Source organism: Balaenoptera borealis (genome assembly GCF_965194805.1).
Source record: "Balaenoptera borealis genome assembly, chromosome: 14".
NCBI classification, from domain to species: Eukaryota; Metazoa; Chordata; class Mammalia; order Artiodactyla; family Balaenopteridae; genus Balaenoptera; species Balaenoptera borealis.
In genome coordinates, this window is record NC_138875.1 from 84,853,547 (window position 1) to 84,872,735 (window position 19,189).

The 19,189-nt window shown below is 53.7% G+C and overlaps 1 protein-coding gene across 10 annotated transcripts in view; it reads right to left on the bottom strand.

The window, feature by feature from the left end:
* ABCB9 (ATP binding cassette subfamily B member 9) overlaps nt 1-19,189 on the bottom strand; it is a 30,608-nt gene that overhangs the window by 10,264 nt on the left and 1,155 nt on the right. Inside the window, exons 2-9 of one of the 10 annotated variants that reach the window (XM_082353848.1) lie at nt 16,747-17,185; nt 16,455-16,477; nt 10,274-10,958; nt 6,185-6,299; nt 5,471-5,601; nt 4,324-4,529; nt 1,945-2,142; nt 520-648 (exon numbers count right to left, since the gene is read on the bottom strand). In XM_082353848.1, coding sequence (XP_082209974.1) covers nt 520-648; nt 1,945-2,142; nt 4,324-4,529; nt 5,471-5,601; nt 6,185-6,299; nt 10,274-10,874 — 1,380 coding nt within the window. In that variant the 5' untranslated portion in view covers nt 10,875-10,958; nt 16,455-16,477; nt 16,747-17,185. The other 9 variants (XM_082353849.1, XM_082353853.1, XM_082353855.1 and 6 more) reach the window with 9 other exon arrangements.

Consider the following 19,189-nt stretch of genomic DNA (forward strand, 5'->3'; position numbering starts at 1 on the left):
AGAGAAGCACCCCAAGCATCCTCCAGCAGTGACTGATGGCAGCTTCGGCACAAGCACCCCAGCTCCCTAGTCTCGGGACCTGCTGGTGGGCGGAGCCAAATTAAGACATAATCTATTAAAAAAAAAAAACCCACTCTGTTCTTTTTCCATGGAGCTACTCTTTAAAGTGGGTTAAAATAAAGTCAGACCATCTGGCTCTGAAGTCGGTTCCCCTACGAACGTGGTGGGCAAGTCGTTTAACCACTCTGAGCTTCAGCTTCTTTTTCTGGGAAATGGGGACTGGAGTAGCACTGAGACCGAGGAGAATCTTCTAAAATAATTGCTGTCGTTGCCACTTTGCTCCTTAAATGGAGTTGCTGTCACTTGTATGTATTACTCTCTTTACTAGTATTACTGGTATTGTCACGTTCTTTAGAAAGAAATACCACCTCCCGTGAACCCTGGAGCACCCCCATTTAGATCCCTCTCCCCTCCCCCTCCCTTCTCCCCAGGGCCCCCCTCCCCCAGCCGGCCCCTCACCTCCATACAATCTCCCAGGACAAACTCGTAGATAATGAAGGAGATGAGATTGCCGCTGGTCATCTGCCCTGAGATGACGAGGTGGCCCCCATAGTAGAGGATGCTGACCTGGACCACCAGCAGCGTGAGCTGGAGGGAAGAGGGAAAGGGGGGTCTGAGTCGTGGGGGCCCTGGCTCAGACCTTCCCCCCAGCCCCTCTGTTCCCTGCCCCGCAGGGGAGGTGAGAGCAGCTGTGGGCTCCTCACTCACAGCCAGACTGAAACTCCAGCCTGCAGCAGGGATGGCCTCCCACAAGCTGGGGCCCTTCTGTCACTCATGCCCTCCCCGCCCCCACCATGGAGTTTTTCCCTGCAAAGGCCCCCAGCTGGAACAGGCCATGAGCCTGGCTGGGAACAAGGCTTTCTTTGTAAGGCCCTGGCACACATACACAGCCCCCAAGCACCTCAGCGAGGCCAAACTGGAGCTATTAGTCTTCTCCTTATTGGGAAGAGCATGGTTCAGAGAGGCTGAGTCCACTGGCTAAGGTCACACAGCAAGCCAGGCAAAGCAGATGAGTTCTGTGTTTCCATGAAGGAGGGGCTATGTCCAGGGTGTACTTGCCTCCAGCCCCCTCTGGTGCCTGGGGGAGTGGTCTGCGAGAGGAGTGGGACCTGCGTACCCATGACAACCCACTGGGTCCGTATTTTCCCCTCCCCATCCCAAGCCAGTGATGCTGGGTCAGAACTAGATCAATGGCTGGACCACAGTGCCTTTGCACAAGCGGCAAGAGGTGCCCCTGATGGTGGGCAGATTGCCAAGAGGCTTGGCTAGCTGAGCTGGATTTCAGGCCCTTCTTCTCCCTGGCTGGGCACTTTTGAGGGGTGGCCCACCCTGGGGGAACCCAGAAGGTCCTTATTCCCTGCTTTCCCTGTAGACCACCCTCTCCTTCCTCCCCCTAAACTCCAAACCCTCCTCATTCCTACCCCAGCTGTTCCCCAACAGCCCACCCTCAGATGTGGCCAGCACACAGTGACAGGACCCAAGTACTCCTTCTCCAGGTGGGGCTATAACTCACCCCCAGGGAGTGAGCTGGACACTCTAATGGGGGCATGTGTGTGGTTGTGACATAGGACCTGCAGGGAAGTGGCTGAGGATGGGTCCCAGCTGGCCTTGGGGTGACTCCCCACCTTGGCAGGGACGCTTCCCTAGCTGGGAAAAGAAAGCTCCTACCCTGCCACCCCATGCCCAGGCGAGAGGGAGAGAGGAGGTGCCCTGTTTGAGGACATGCACCGAGAGGCTGAATTCCTTTCCAGAAAGATTCTCTGAGGATAAGCAGAAAGTTGGGACAAAGTCAAGTGTCACATCAGCATGCCTGGACCTGGGCTAATGCCCTGATCTAGGGGTCCCCCATCTTTGTGTCAGACCTGCCCGGGCCGGGGCACGTACCCCGCTGCCCCAGACGTAGTACATGTAGGCTGCAGCCTCCTTCTTGTTCAGCTTGTACACCTGCTGCAGCTTCCGTGAGTACACCTCCGCCTCCTCCTCCTCGTTGGCAAAGCTCCGGACTGTCTTCATGGCGCTGATGGTCTCCTCGGCCGTGCTGCTGGCTCTGGCCAGGGCATTCTGGACCTCTTTGGAGAGCCTCTATGGGTGGGAGGGAGTGACAAGAAGGAAGAGACCCCAAAACAGACAGTCTCACCCTCTGCCTGAGCCCCCAGGCCTCTCTGGGGTTTTCTGTCTTTAGTTGGTGCCAGCTCTATGCAGGGAGTTCCAGGGACAAGGGGATAAGACCCAGCTCCCCTCCTCCCCCATTCCCTTCTAGCTTGATTTGCTGAACTCAGAGAACAGACTCCAGCTGGGCTCTTAGGGTGAGTTCCTGAGGCTCTAGCTCCTGAGGCATGGGGGGCTGACCATGAAGTCATCTCCAGTATTCAGAGGAGGTTATGCGTGACCATACAGTTTTGGGTAATCCTCTGAGAAAAAGAAGTCTCAATACCTGATTCTGTGTTGGCATAAGAGCAGGGATGCCCTGGATGGTTGTTCAGGCTGTACACTACGCAAGAAACACTAACCATTAAGGAGGCACCATTTACATCCAGCAACATATATTAAATTAGGTGAGAGCCTGAGGGTTGGCACAGAGATTCCAGAACTCCTAGCCAAGTTCTAGATGGTGGTGGAGACCACGGGCTATGAAATCTGCCCTCATCGTGTGCTTATAACTGGAGACAGATGGCTGAGAAGTGGTTCCAAGTACATGACCACCAGGCTGCTGCCCGCAGAGTTCCAGAAGCCGCCCTGGGCCACGCTATTCAGGCTTTGCAATAGTAACCACACTCAGAATCTCACACCAGCCAGGAAGCCTGCCCAGGAGGCTGAGACAGAGGCATGTCCCATGACCTGCGAGTCACGCCCAGGCCGTCGGAAGCATGCGGTATACTCAGGCGTCCTGGGAGAAGCCAGGCTGCGCCTTGAGTCATGTCTGGCTGCGGGCGACGTGTGTGGTTTGTGGCAATGGCTGTATCCTACACATTCGGGCACAGGTACGAGACCTAAACAGGGCTTCCTTGAGGTCCTGCCCGGTTGAACTTAAAGGTGGGGCCTGAGGTGTGTGCAGAGGCGGGGCCGGTGCAGGGAGCTCCAGGGTTTCCTTCCCCCTCCCAGGGGCTGGCAGGAAGGCAGGAAGGGCGGTGTGGAAGGGAAACGGCTCCAACTCCAACTCATATATTTACTTTTTCTACTCAGGGAGGAAAACAGTGAGGCCGGTGACCCAGAACTGCTGGGGAGAGGGCCCTCCTGGGTGGTGGGCTCTGCCAGAGGTGACACATTGGATTGTGGGGAATGGATCCATCTGGGGGCTGGCCTCAGGTCATGGGCACCAAGGGTTCCGACCAAACTGGGGACCCTGAGCTGATCACGTGTCCAAGCCCCTGCTCAGGAGTGTCCCTGCCCCCGCAGGCCTGGAGCACTGGGGAGGGGCCGCCTGCAGTGTCTGAACCCAGCCTGGCTCCGCTAGGGCTCAGGGGCACCCACCATCGCAGGAAGCAGGAGGAAGGTGAAGCAGGGGCCTAGCTTACAGGCTGACCCTTCTGACAGAGGCAGTGCCAAGGGGCGGCCTGAGGAGACTGCTGCCTGCCCATCACTGCATCGTGGGCGAGGGCCTCGCTCCCAGGGGCCTGAGCCCTCCCCCCCGACACAAACATATAGAAAGAGAGCAATCTTTGCACTCAGAGTGAAAACCAAACTTCCCGCAAAGGCCGACACCATCTGGCCCCCGTCACCTCCCTGCTCTCCCCTCACTCCTGGCTCTGGCCTCACCGGCCTCCCTGAGGCTCTGCAAACGCACCAGGCACATTCCCACCTCAGGGCCTTTGCACTGGCTGTGCCCTCTGCTTGGAATGTGCTTCCCCGAGCTGTCCACCTCTTTACTCAAATGCCACCTTCTCAGAAAGATCTATTTAAAACTACAACCAGCCCCAATGCTCCCAATCTCTCTTCATTTTTCTCCTTAGCAGTTATGATCTTTTACTGTATTATATATTTTCATTATTAGCATTGTTGTTATTTATTGTCTGTTTCTCTTATTAGAATATAAGCCTCCTGAAGGCAGGGGCCCTGTCTGTTTCATTGATATATCCCAGTGCCTGGGACGCGGTAGGTGCTCAATAAATATTTACTGAATGACTGAAATGAACCAGTGAATGAACGCAAATGCAGCCCTACGATGAGTCCTTCACTAGCCCCTGGTGGCCCCCTGTACCTGCCTAAGGGGTCACTCAGGAGCTGCCAGCGCTCAGACCCCAGCGGGGACCAGGCGGGGCCTACCTTGTAGTACTTGCCGTAGACGTCAGACACCATCATGATGATGGGGAAGCCCATGAAGGTGACCAAGGAGAGCTGCCAGGAGAGGCTGAACATGAAGACCACCACGCCCGTGACCTTGACTGTGTTCCGCAGGAAGATGTTGATATTCTGGGAGACCAGGTCGCTGACCATGGTGGTGTCCGAGGTGAGGCGGGAGATGAGGTCCCCTGGAACACAGGCAGCTCAGCTCCCGCTGTGGCAATGGGGTCACTGTGGGCAGCGGCAGGGGACCCTCGGGGAGCCCAGACCTTCCCCACCTTCTGGGCGGGGTGGGGAGGGAAGAAGAGCAGATGCCCCTTGAGGGCTACTCTGAGCCCAGGCCTTGTCACCAGCATCGTGCTTCAGCTCCACACCTCCCAGAGCACAGAGGAGGCAGCTGAGGCTCAGAAAAGGGAAGAAGCTCGCTCAGCACCACACAGCGTGTCCGTGCCTGAGCCAGAGCCGAACCCACGTCTCCTCCCTGTCACTGGCAGAGGGGTCGCTCCCCTCTTCCCTCACAGAAATGACAATCTGGGCTGTGGAGGAGAGGAGCAGAAAGCCCTTTACTGACTGCTGGATACTGGGCTAAGAGTTTCACAACAATCCCACAGGGCAGCTACCGTTATTGTTCCCATCTTACAGAGGAGAAAACAGAGGCTCAGAGAGGCGAAGTTAGTGACAGGGCTTGCACCCAGGCTGGTCTGCCTCAGAGCCTGGATCTTGGCCGGATGCTGTAATGTCTTCCCTGCTCTGCCCTGCATGTCCGCCCTGCTCACTCCCATAGGAACTGGACCTCTCAGGCCACAGGCCTGGGTAGTCTCGGCCCTTGTGCTTCCCACAAGCCAGTGGGAGGTGAGGCCCGGTTGCTGCAGGGACATCGGGTGGCCTAGCGAGGGTCCTACAGCGGCCGCAGTTCACACCAAAACCTCAGCCAGCAGGCCAGCTCCCCAGGGCTCAGGCAGGGCCAGAGGCCCAAGCCAGCCTCCCGGGGTGTCCCCATCCTGAACTGGACGGCAGGAAAAGCCATCAGGACTGAGACCATAGACGTACCCACTTAAATCCTCAATGCAAGGCAAGCCCACCTGGCCGGGCCCAGCCCCAGGTCACCCGAGGCCCGAGGAGGACCAACCTGTGCGATTCTCGTCAAAGAAGCTCGTCTCCTGAGATACCAGCGAGCGGAAGAGACGGTTCCGAAGGCGAATGTTCAGTCTGGCAAATATGAGGGTAAAAATGCCGCCCCGAATACCTGCGGCAAATGAGCTAATTGCAGATAAGAGATGTTATATATAGCACGACGTCCTTCCGACAGCCAACCGCCACCACCCGCCACCCCCCTCTGCTGGCAGGCGTGGACCCCTCGCAGGGCAGAGACCGGGTGGCACCCCGACCTCGAGCCCACTCTCCGGAGCCGGCACCACCACGGGGGTTCCCTGATCCCAACAGGAGCTCCCAAGGTGAGGGCACAGAGGGGACTGCGTTTACTGTGGGTGAAGGACCCAGCTCGGCCAGCCAGACCCCTCTCCCTTCCAGAAGAGCACAGACAAGGCTGGCCCTTGTTTCCCGCTTGGAAAACCGCCGGGGGGTGGGAGGGTGCTGGTGAAAGGGGAACCCCGAGGACTGAAGCCATTTGTAGGGACAGAAGGGCGTTGCTCTAGGGTGTGGCTCAACCAAAGGGGCAGAACTAAGCCAGTTGGGGTGTTGGTTACCACGGGGACCAGCTGAGGCACAGGCCCCCCAGGGGCATTTCCTGGGCCTCCCTGGCCGCTTTTCCTCTCGGGAGCTGGCCCTGCCCGCCTTCCCCGCGGCAGGCCTGGGCGGGTGGGGGAAGGGCGTGGGTCGCTACCTGCCGATGGCCAGCACACACATGACGATGATGGCCGTGCTGAACTGCTCCATGCTCTTCTGGATGACGATGCCATCGATGGCCCGGCCCGTGTAGTAGGGGAGGAAGGTCTCTCCTGTGGAGACGGGGTGGGCTCAGGGGGCACCTGCAACCAGGGGAGCCTACGTCCTTCCTCCTGAGCCTCCGGAAGCCCCCATACCACCCACAGTGCTGACTCCACCGTGGGGTTTCCTCTCTCGGCAAACTCCTGCTTCTCAGCGGGGCAGGGGGCAGGGAAGGGGTCCCACACTGCTTAATGCCCTCTCTTTTCAGAGAACAGGAACACGGGAAATGTGAGTTACTTAATCTATACAGACTGGGTCGTGCTATCGTGAATGATGGCGACCGGGCATCGAGCACACAGAGCCAAGGGGCTCCCATGTGACAGTTCACCCCCTCTGCACGTGGACTCTGAAGTCAGCTCTGTTATCACCCATTTTACAGATGAGGAAAGTGGAGCTGAAAAGATGAGCTGACGCTCGCCCAGCCACACAATTGGTGGCTGACAGACGCCAAAGTTCACTTCCTTCTTCTCTCTGGCCGAGGGTTCAGAGTCCAAATTCTAGACCCTCAGAGTATGTTGATATTCTGGTTCTGAGCAATGCTGGAAATTGCCACCCCGCCCCTCTTGATGGGGCACTTTACAGTTTGTCAGATAATTTCTTACCCATATGTCCTGCTATATCTTCACAACAATCCTGGGTGGACGTGGGGAGGGGGGCATTGGGCAGGGATGTCACCCCATTTCACAGAGGTGGAATGGGAGACTCAGAGAGGCTGAGTAATTCGCCGAAGGTCCCATAGCAATTAAGAGGAAGGGCCAGGACTCAAACCCAAATTAGCTTCCAATGTGGGGGCTCGCTCCTTGTGCCTTCCCTCCCAATAACCCAGAATAAATGCCCGCTCCCATCTTATAGAAATGATGGACACGGAATAGAAGGTGGTCAGACCAGGCTGTGTCCCCTGTTTTCACTGCAGCTCTTTCAGCAGCCATAGCCTGGCTCAGGGCTGGGCATACAGGAGTCACTCAATAAAGGTCAATGAATGAACCCTGGGCAGGTGGGGCAGGCCCTTCCCTGGTCAGCTCTACAGGGCTGGCTCACCCAGGACAGTGAGGCCTTCCATGGCGTTCTGGCGCCCTCTGCTGGTCTCAGCGCAGGGACCACAAGGCGGCAGCCGAGAGGGCCTCTGTCTCCCCTGTGTCCTTGGCCAGATGGGGTCTCCAGCCACCCCTGTGAAGTTCTACCTCAGCTGAATCTCTGCCTCAGTTTACCCACAAGGAAGTAAAGGGCATCAGCGAGCTCTAGCAGCGTTACGATTCCAGCAAGCACCAGTGATGATATTAACCACCATGGACATTTATGGAGCCCTTGCTGGGTAGGGTGCTGTGCTAAGCAGGTACACAAACTCTTTTGTCCAATCTGCCCAAGAACCAGGTGACACTCTCTAGTCCATCAACAAATCCTGTGGCTCCACCTTCAAAATATTTCCAGAATTTTCTGCCTCTACTGCCCCACCCAGGTTTGTCAACAGCCTTTGGACTATCTCAGCAAACCCCTGGTTCCCCCTGCTGCCACCTTTATCCCCATCAGCCTGTTCTCCACTCAATGGACAGTGGGAGCCTGTGAAACCCAAGGCAGATCATCTCATCCAGGATCAAAGTCAAAGGCCTTACAGTGGCTGACGGCACCTTGCACGACTGGGCCCTGCTACTGAGCTGCCTCATCTTCTTCTCTCCCCCGACTCCCTCTGCTCCAGCTGCACTGGCCTCTCTGCTTTTCCTTTAACAATCAGGCACCTTCCTGCCTCAGGATCTTTGCACGGGTTGTTCCCTTTGCCTGGAGCACTGTTACCCCATATAGCTGCTCCCTCATCTCTTTCAAGTCTCAAATGCTTCCCAATAATCCCATAGGTGGTCTATTATCATTCTCCCCATTTTACAGATGAGGAAACTGAGGCTCAGAGAGGCTAAGTCATTTGCCCAAGGTTATTGTAGTTAGGTTGCCATGAAATTCATATCTCAACGGGAGATACTCAGCACTAAAGCTAACCATTTTTTTTTCACAATGGGTGGTTGTTCTTTTAGATTATAAGGTTTCAGAAAAAGCTGAACCCTACTGGATGCTTGCTGATTGAAAAATAATTGTTAATAATCACAGTACCTAACTTTTATGAAGAAGTACCTAGTTTTGCCAGGCACTGTGCTTCACCTCATTTAATTTTCACAATAACCTAAAGAAGCCCTCATTGCAGGATGAGAAGCCGAAGCTTGGCCACGTTAAGTAAACTTGATTAAAATTACTGATGAAGTCGGGGGGCCTGATTTCAAGTTGAAGCCCATAACCTTGACATAATCCTGCAGGCTGGTGCAATCTGCTCAGCTGTATTTTAGGACATCTGTATTCCCTAAGGGCACACCAGCTGACAACAGCACCCTGGCAGGCAGGGAAAACGAGGCTGTGGGGGCAACATCTGCCAACACAGGCAGGACGGTCATTCATTCATTCATTCAGTCAGTGAATCTGATTCTGTGCCAGGTATCAGGGGCCCTGGATGCGTCAGACCTGGCCCCTGTCCGCGAGGGGCTCAAAGCCTGGAAGGGGAGATAGGAGAGTGGACGCGTGATTTTCACGTCACCAATGCTGTAATTAAGGGCCACGGTTGGCAGAATCTGAGTAGGTGTCTCAGGAGCAGACATTTGGGCCTTGAAGCATGAGTAGGAGCAACTATCTGGTTAAATGAAAAGGGGTCATTCCAACACTCACGGCCACTAAAATTTACTGGGAGCTTTCTATGTGCCGCGAGCTGTCCGAGGTGTCTTACTCGAATTAACTCACTGAACCTCACAACCCCGCAACTGCTGATGCCCATTTTACAGATGACGAGATGAGACTTAGAGAGGTTAAGTAACTTGCCTAAAATCACACAGCGGTTAAGGGGCCGGGACTGAGAGGGTGGAGGATGGATGGTACGAGGAAATGGGTTCTGGGGTTCACCTGTCCTCTTTGAGATCGCTCTGGCTTTGTGGCTACTCCCAGACTCTGTCCCTGGGAGTTAAACATGTAACGACTCAGCAGCTAACCTTCCTGTACTCATCATGCCGTACCAAGCTCTGTACGTGTCCTGCTCCTCTCTGTCTTTTTATTCGAACTTTACAACACCTTGGGATAAGGATGCTCCCGATCCCCATTTCACAGAAGGAGGAAGTGAGGCTCGGAAAGGTTTGAGCACTGCCCGCGGTCACACAGCCGGGCCCAGAGCAGGACTGGGATTGGTACCTGGGCCTTGTCACCCCCGGAACCCGTGGAGTTTCCACCCTGTGATGTCCCTTCCCACCCACGTTGCTGAAGTGTTGCTTTCAAACTGTTTGGACCAGATCCACAGTAACAGATACAATTTACACCACCAACCAGGACACACACACTGGTGCACACAACTAAAATAAAAGTTTCACAAAACAATACTTAATCTTACCACAGACTACATACCCTGATGGCTCTATTCTATTCTGCTTCATTACAAAAAATGCTTTGAACCTATAAATGCCATTTCTAGGAACTTATCCTACAGATATATCCACATTTATACAAAACATGTATGAACAAGAGAAAAAGACTCAAAACAACCCACGAGTCCAACAATGGGAGACCGACTAAATAATCTATGGTACAGACACACAGTGCAGTATTACGCAGCCAAATAAAAGAATGAGATACTGATTGGAAAAATTCCGGGATATATTGTTAAGTGAGAAAAGCAAGACACAGAACGGAGTGTAAGAGGTGGGGAGAGTGACGTGTACTTATTTGCTTGTAGCTGCATAAGGAAATGCTGGAAGCATATACAAGAAAGGAATAAAAGTGGTTTCCTGCCCACGTGGAAGCTTCCGGAAGCTTTTTCTGTAGTTAGCCCCGGGCACAGGGACCAGGGTAGCCAGGAGCAGAATTAGGAGTGAAACTCTCAATGTTTACCTCTGCGTATCAATTTGATGTCTGAACCACGTAAGTAAGGTGTTAAAATCTGAGAGGAAAGAAGAGGGCCCTCGCTTACCCAGTGCTGCCATGATGAGGAAGAAGGAGGCGGCCACGAGGAAGGCGATGTCGGGCTTGGTGTAGGACAGCAGCTTCTGCAGCGTGGCCCCGGAGGCCTGCTCGGACGCGGGCCGGTCCTCCCCAGGGAGGCCCTCGGCCTCGGCCCCCGCCCCCCGCTCGACGGCCTTGGCGTCCGGCTGCACTGTGGACAGCAGCCACCAGAGCAGGAAGGACGCAGCAAGTGAGATGTAGGTCCACACGAAGAGGGCCCAGAACCATGGGTCCCGGACTGGCTTGCGTACCTCGGAGAAGAGCAGCAGCTTCACCATGGTGTAGATGCCCGCGAAGAGGCACACGAGGGCGATGACCGTCCACGAGGCCCGCAGCCGCCGGGGCCCCAGGGTGCTGTTCTTGGCCACGCCGATGGTGGCCCCCAGCAGCAGGCAGCTGCGGTACAGGCAGGCCGCCCAGAGGTCCAGCACCGAGTCAAAGATGTTGAAGTGCCGGATGTCCTCCAGCAGGCTGCGGTCCAGGTGGCTGAGGACGTAGATGGCCGTGGTCATGCCGACGTCCAAGCTCATGAAGGCCAGGGTCACCGCCACTGCCTTCCACAGCTGCATCCTGCTGGCGGGTGGTGGGCAGGCACCGAGGGGCAGGCTCTAGCTCATGGGGGCAAGGCCATTGTCTGTGGGGCGAGGCCAGACCTGTAGGGGCAACAGGGCAAGGGGTTCAGGTGTGCTACTTGTTGGCTGTGTGACCTTGGGCAAGTCACCTGACGTCTCTGAGCCTCAGATTCCTCATCTGTAAAATGGCAGTGACAAGAATACTGATTTCACAGAGGTATTGTGACGGTTCCACTCATTCAAGGAATATTTACTGAGCACCCTCTGTGGGCCAGACTCTGTTCTTTGCACTGGGGATTTAACAGTGAACAAAAATAACAAAGATCCCTGCTCTTGTGGAGATGAGACACTCATGTCAGAGACAGATAATAAACATAATAACTAAATGATACAGTATGTTAAGAGATAGGGCTGGGGTGTGAGGAACGAGGGGCCATGAGGGGTGGTGAGGGCAATTTTAAATAGTAGACCAGGGCTTCCTTGGTGGCGCAGTGGTTAAGAATCCGCCTGCCAATGCAGGGGACATGAGTTCGAGCCCTGGTCCGGGAAGATCCCACATGCTGCGGAGCAACTAAGCCCATGCGCCACAACTACTGAGCCCGCGTGCCTAGAGCCCGTGCTCCGCAACAAGAGAAGCCACCGCAATGAGAAGCCCGCACACTGCAACGAAGAGTAGCCCCCACTCAGAGTAGCCCCCGCTCACCGCAACTAGAGACAGCCCGTGCGCAGCAACGAAGACCCAACACAGACAAAAATAAACAAACAAACAAACAAATAAATAAATAGGGGGCCAGGGAAGACCTCGCTGTGAAGGTAACCCTTGAGTAAGACTGAAAGAGGTGAGGGAGTCTGCCACGTGGAGATCTGGGGGAAAAGCATTTTGGACAGGTGGAACAGACAACGCCAGAGCCTGAGGTAGGAACGTGTGGCGTGAGGGAGGCAAAGAGGCCCCATGAGGTCAGAGAGGTGAGGGTGCAGGGATGTGCAGGGCTCTGCAGATGAAACTGAGATCAGCAAAGGATGTAATGAAGAGTCATTGTCTTATGACCACTACCGCTACTACTACTATAATCATTAATTTCTCTGAACCTGTTTCTTCTTTTGTAAAATGTTAGCAGGAGGTTTAATATGTGAACATCAGGTCTGGGCACAGTGCCGAGCCTGTAATAATTGCTACTGATTGTTACCACATATAGTGCATGCTTAATAAACGTTTGTCCACTTCCCTCCTCCCCACATCAGGCCTTCAGTCTCCCCAAATAACCCTGAACCCTCTTAGACCAAGAAGGGGTGTCTGCAGGCCCGTGAGCAACCCAGAGACTTTTGTATCTGCCTGGAAGTTTCCAGAATCTTTTCCTCCAGCCCAGGTTGCCCCTCGCCCTCAGCCCTAGCCCCTTGTGGTTTTCTGGAGCGTGATGTCTGCTTTGCCTAAGGTACGTCCCACGTTGGGTCCTTCAGGCCTGGACCAGGGCCTGGGAGACACCAGGAGCTGCAGAGACACGGAGGGAGGTGGGCCTGGGGGCCTGAGTTTGGGAGTGGGGCTTGTCCGGGGCAGGACTGGGACCAGACTGGGTGTGCTCCTGAGTGCCACCTCATGACTTGGGTTCGTCCCTTTCTCCCCTGGGGTCTTTGTTGCCCCATCTGCAAAATGGGCAAAGCTCTGGAGTCCCCAGCGGAGGGGAGAGGTGCAGAGCAACAGGAGGGGTGACTGTGAGTAGTGACTAGGAACGGGGGCCAGACTGAGAGACCCTCTCCCCCCACAGCTGCAGCGCTCAGACCAATGTCAGAAACCGCACACAACCCCACCTGAGGCCGGTGCTTCCACATTCCCATTTACAGCTGGGGAAACTGAGGCACACAGAGGCAAAAGCACATGGCCCATATCACTCAGCCAACAAAGGCCCAAGCCAGGACTCGAGCCAGTGTGTGAAGGGTCCCAGCACCTGACTCACAATCTCGGTACCACATGCCTGACACACAGCAGGCGCCCAATTACTACCAGCAAACAGTTACCCAGCACAGCCCTTCCTAGCAGCCCCGCCCTTTATGTGGGTCACGTGCTTTGTATGTGTCTGCTTATTTAATCCTCACAGCAACTTTGCGAGATTTACACTATTATCATCCCCATTTAGCTGATGGGGAAACTGAGGCCCAGAGAAGCTAATAACTTGCCAAAGATCACACAGCTGGTGAGCAGCAGAGCCGGCATTTGAACGCAGAGCTGTCTAGTTCCAAAAGCTGGGCTCTAAACTGTTAAGCTAAAATGCTTGTCGATATAGCAGGTCCTTACTCACAGCAGCCAAGACACGGAAGCAACCTAAATGTCCATCGACAGATGAATGGATAAAGAAGATGTGGTACATATACACAATGGAATACTACTCAGCCATAAAAAAGAATGAAATAATGCCCTTTGCAGCAACGTGGATGGACCTAGAGATTATCATACTAAGTGAAGTGAGTCAGAAAGAGAAAGACAAATACCATATGATATCACTTATATGTAGAATCTAAAATATGACACAAATATTTATGAAACAGAAACAGACTCACAGACATAAAAAACAGACTTGTGGTCACCAAAGGGTGGGGAAGGGATAAATTAGGCGTTTGGGACTAGCAGATACAAACTACTGTATATAAAACAGATAAACAACAAGGTCCTACTGTATAGCACAGGGAACTATATCCAATATCCTGTAATAAAGCATAATGGAAAAGAATATGAAAAAGAATATGTATATATATGGATAACTGAATCACTTTGCTGTACACCAGAAACTAACACAACATTGTAAATCAACTATACTTCAATTAAAATATATATATATATATATATATACATATAGCAAGTGCTAACAGAGAGTATTCATTGAAGGAGAATAGAGTCTATACCAGAGGGGGCTCAGCTAAGAAGCAGAACTGATGACACACAGTGACAACAATGACAAGGACAGCAGCGACAGTAACAAGAGATGACACTTACTGATGTTATCGTGCACCTGGCACTGTTCTGAGTGATTTACACGCATTCATCCTCACAAGAATCCTATGAGGTATGTTCTATTATTATCCCCATTTTCTGGTGAGAAAATTGAGGCACAGAGAGGTTAAGTGACCTGCCCCAGGTCACACAGCTAGGAAGTGGCACACCTGGGATGTGAACCAAGGCCTTCGAGTTCCAAAATCTGTGCTCTCAACTCCAAAGGCATAATTCTTCAAAACAGCATCTCAGGGGTAGGCAAGACCTTTAATGATTCTCAGGAGGGTCTGAGATGCAGAGGGGACCCAGGGGCGTGACGGTCCCCAAGCCTGGGCCCTGCTGTCACCACAGCACTTCTAGGAAGACTCAAGTATGTCCTAGAGAAGACAGTTGCTTTGTCAGCAGCTGCCTCTCCAAGGGAAGCCAGGGCTGACTGGGAACAAGGGCAGGGGAGGGAGTGAAGGTGGGGACAGGGGAACAGACACCCCCTGCCCAGGCCCTTGTTCCACCCCCAGCCCTGGCTGGGCTGCCAGCGCAGGCTCCTATCTGCTGCAATGCAGAGGCCTCGAGGAGCCAGCAAGTGGGTGAGTGTGAGTCGGAGCCCAGGGAGGGATGCTCTTGGCCGGGTGCCTCACCAGGCCTCCTGGCCAAGCTACTGCCGGCTGCCTGGGCCCCGTCAGCCACCTTGGCTGCAACTCACCTCTTGGTGGGTACAAGGAGTCCCTTAGCTGCCGGGAAGGAGCTGGGATTCAGAAGTGGGACAGGAGGCAGATCTGCCAGAGAGCAGCCCCAGGGGCTTGGCCAGCTCTCCCCATCCCCACTCCCAGTCACGGGGTCAGTCCCTTCCCGACACCCTCCACTTCGGGTAATGTCATTTGACAACCACCCACCTGGGAGCCCCAGCTGTTTATCTTCTTCACTGGAATAAAAGAAAATTTTGCACTCCAGCATCACAGACTATTTGAACCACGTTTTACAGATGGGGAAACTGAGGCCCAGAGAGGGAGGGAGAGGGGCTTGTCTCAGGTCGCCCCATGAGCTGGGGACAGAGCAGCAAGAGCACCAGGGTCCCCGGCTCCTAAGTGCTGAGTCCCCCTACTCCAGGCTCTGATGGAGCAGAATCCAACTTGGGTCAGGTTACAGCCCTCAGTGGGGACAGACTACTCTGTTAGTTTTAAAGTTACTGAGCAGGAGAGTGAAGGGGACAAGACCACCAGCCAAGACTGGGAGGAGGGGAGGATGGGGGCCAGCGGGCTGGTTGGAGCCATGTCCCAGCACACCATCTGCCTGACCTGGAGGACGCAACTGGGCTTGGCCAGGTGGAGCTGGAGGGCAAATCGTGGGCACATGGGTGACGTGTGTGCCCCAAGGGACAAGGACAAGGTGGTGGCCAGAGGTCAGAGCAGGCACTGCCCAGGGCCTGATGTGCCCAGGAAGACAGGGTCAACTCGCCTTGACCCCAAGAGCTAAGGAATGGCACAGGATTAGCAAGGGACCGCATCCCCACTGCAGGTCCTGTCAAAGGCTTTTCTTCCTGGTAGAAGAAATGGTGGTTGGGGCATCTCCAGCTGTCAGGTGCACAAAAGGAAAGTCTGGAACAGCCAGGAGATAACAAATAGCAATTATTATCATAACCACAGCAGCTATAGTTTATGGGGTGTTACTAAGTGCTTGACAATGTGCTAAGTGCCTGTCACCTCCCATCCCAGTTAATCCTCACCACTACTCTGGGACGTTCTCTTGGTTATCATTCCCGTTTCACAGATAGGGAAACGGGGGCTTGGGGAAGTCAAACGACCTGAAGAGAATAGGCAAAGGCAGAGGTGAAACCCCACACTTCACTCTCTGGGCCCAGGCTAGTCAGGGCTCCCAAGAAAGGGTCCTGAAGGACCTGGGGGGCCCACGCAGCTCAGTTCTCCCCCAACTTTGGGGGTGAACTTTTCACCCCAAAGCAGTCATCACCCAGCTGACTGGGGCTGGTTCTGTGGGACAGTGTCATCGTGGGGTCTCCGGATGCAGGGCCAGGACTCAGCTGAGTCCACGTTATTCCATCCCGACTCCACCCTTGCTGAGCCCGCACATCCCACACTGGCACCTGGGGAAGTTGTTTCAGATAACTCACTGCTCTAGGTGCGGCAAACTGGGGCGTCACTGTGGCCTTCCTGCCGTCCTCCTCTTGTCACCTGGCACCTGCCCACCTGAAGCAGGGGAATTGAGGCCAGCCTAACTCCAGGGCGGGGGGAGTCCTGTCAGACCAGCTTAAAGCTGTCTGAATTAACGTCATGTCTGGGGAGGGGGCACCCTGTTTTAACAAAGAACTAGAAATAAGGGAGAGGCCCTTGGGAAGCCACAGGCCTAACTGCCTGGGGGGATGCAGAGAAGGGTCGGCCCACTGGCCAGCTGGGGGGACTGAGGGGAAGGGGTTTGCCAAGGTCGGCAGGTCTAGGCCTGCTCCCAGGCTTCTGACATAGCCAGCCTCTCAGGATCTGTGGGCAGGCACCGCTGTAGGGTGTGGGGAGCCCTCAGAAGAAGCTCCAGTCCGGTCCTGGGGGGAGAACAGCCATCCCAGGATCCACGCCAAAAGGCACCCTCACCATTTTCCAAGAGGTGGCGGCACCTGAATGGTTAAAAAAAAAAAAAAAAGCAACATTCTCCCTGCGGCGTGGAAAGGATGCTGCAGGGTGGGGGGCTGGGACCTGCGGCTGCGGGTGCTCGGGTACCAGGGCGGGGGCCCAGGAAGGCTCCCACCTTCAACTGAGATGCCTACTCCATCCCCGGGGCAGGGAGAGCCAAATGTCCCTCCAGCCTGTGCCCGGCCTGGCACCTCGACTTGAGAAAGAGCCGGGTCGGGGGTCCCGGGCCCCGCACTCTTACCTGTCACCTTACCTGGCACCAGGTGAGCCGTGGGGAGGGGGCGCAGCGGGCTGGGGTCCTCAGGGGCGCGGGTTCCGCGCGGTTCATTGGAGACAGCGCCCGGCGCCCCGCTCGCTCCACCCCTCCCGTCTCTCCCTCCTCCCGCTTCTCCTCAGGGCCTCCCGCCCCCGGCTGCGCAGCAGCAAGGTCGGAGCAGAGGGGGGCGGGCACACAGGCCAGCTGACGGGCGGGGCGGGGCCTCCTGGTGGACGGGGCCTTCGTGGGGCGTGACCACGGCTAGCCACCGCCCACCTGCGACGAGCCCCGCCCTCCTCCGCAGGGCCAGGCCCTTCCGCTCAGTGCTCCGCCGCTGGAGAGCTCAGGCCCGTTCTGAGCAGAGGGAAACGGCCACACCTGCTGGGGGCGCCTGCTCTTTAACCGTCCTCTTCCTCTGGAGGGACTACCTGCCAACCTTGGAGGATGGAGGTTATGATCCTCATTCCTTCATTCATTCGACCAATATTTGTTGAAAGGCACCTACTATGTGCCGTGCACCATTCTAAGCGTTTGCGATGCTACAGGGAACAAAATGAGATCCTTGCCCTTCTGAAGCTGACATTCTAGTGAGGGAGTCAGGCGATACACATAATGAATAAGTAAATTATACCTGTTGGAAGGGAATACATTTCATGGAGAAAAACAGAGCCAGGGTGGTGGGGATCGGGAGAGGGAGACAGCCGTATGTACTCAGTGATCGCTAGGGGCTAGCTGCTGGGTGCTGCGTGTGAAAAAAGACGGAAAACTCCCAACCTTCGCGGGGTGGGGGAGATAGAAAACCAACAAGTAAATACATAATTTCATGTGGTGCCAAGTATGATTTATTTCCTGTAAAGGAAATAAAACTGGGTGAGGCAATGGAAAGTGCCATGGGGCTTCTTTAACTGGGAAGGGCTCCCTGAGAGAGGTGAAAGGTGAGAAGGAGGGAGCCATGGAGAGGTCTGGGGGGAGAGCATTCTACGTGAAAGGAACTGCCAGTGGAAAGGCTCTGAGGTGGGAACTCACCTGGCATTTGAGGAACAGAAAAGGGATCAGTGTGGCCTGAACCAAGAGCTGAGGAGAGTAGGTCAAGCCCAGAGGGGCGGCAGGTGAGGCAAGATATACCCCCATCTCTCCAGCCTCCGGTCAGAGGCTAAAAATGCTCTCTGAATTTAAAACAGTCTCTGCTCCTGACATGGGACAGCGTCCTTCAAGGGGAACTTGGCAAAGTGCAGAATTGTAAATGCACTTTTTTTTTCCTGACCCAGTAGGAATTTCTTCTATAGATAGACTTGTGGAGGGAGTGAAGATACTACTTTGCAGATAGTCACTGGAGTAGCAAAAGTCTGGAAATAACCTAAATACTCTTCCGTAGGGAACTGGCCAAATAATTACAGAGCATCGCTCAAAAGAATACCCTGTAGCATGGGGGGGGAAAAGATCTATGTATCTATCCAAACACAAATGTTACCTAAAGGTATGAAATGACCTCCAAAATCTATTGAGTAAAAACGAGGGGTAGAATCAAGTTGAAGTGTGATACTGTTTGTGCAAAAACAAAAGCAAATATATAATTGTACGTGAAGAAAAGCTCTTGGATGGATTATCCAAAAGCTAGAATGACTCAGGACTGGGGCCAAATCCAGGCTCTGTCATTTTTGCTGTGTGAAAATAGCCAACACAATATTGAAGGAGCAAAACAAATTCAGTGCACTGACACTACCCGACTTCAAGACGTACTATAAAGCTGCAGTAATCAGGACAGTGTGGTGTTGACAAAAGAACAAATAGATCAATGGGACAGAATAGAGAGCCCAGAAATAGACCCATATAAATATAGTCAACTGATCTCCGACAAAGGAGTAAAGGCAATACAGTGGAGAAAAGACAAATGGTGCTTTGCAACAAACGGTGCTGAAACAACTGGACACACACATGCAAAAAAAGAAAAAAATCTTGACACAGACCTTACACCTTTCACAAAAATTAACTCAAGATGGATCATAGACCTAAATGTAAAACACAAAACTATAAAACTCCTACAAGATAACCTAGGAGAAAATCTAGATTTTCTTGGGCATGGAGATGATTTTTTAGATGTAATACTAAAGGCATGATCCATGAAAGAAAGAATTGATAAGCTAGACTTCATTAAAATTAAAAACTTCCACTCTGCGAAAGATATTGTCAAGGGAATGAGAAGATAAGCCGCAGACTGGGAGAAAATATATCTGATAAAGGACTGTTATCCAAATATACAAAGAACTCTTAAAGCTCAACAATAAGAAAGCAAATAACCTGATTTAAAAAGAGGGAAAAGACCTGAACAGACACCTCACCAAATGAAATACACAGATGAAAAATAAACGTGAAAAGATGCTCAACGTAATTTGTCATTAGAAAATTGCAAATTAAAACAACAATGAGGTACTATTACATA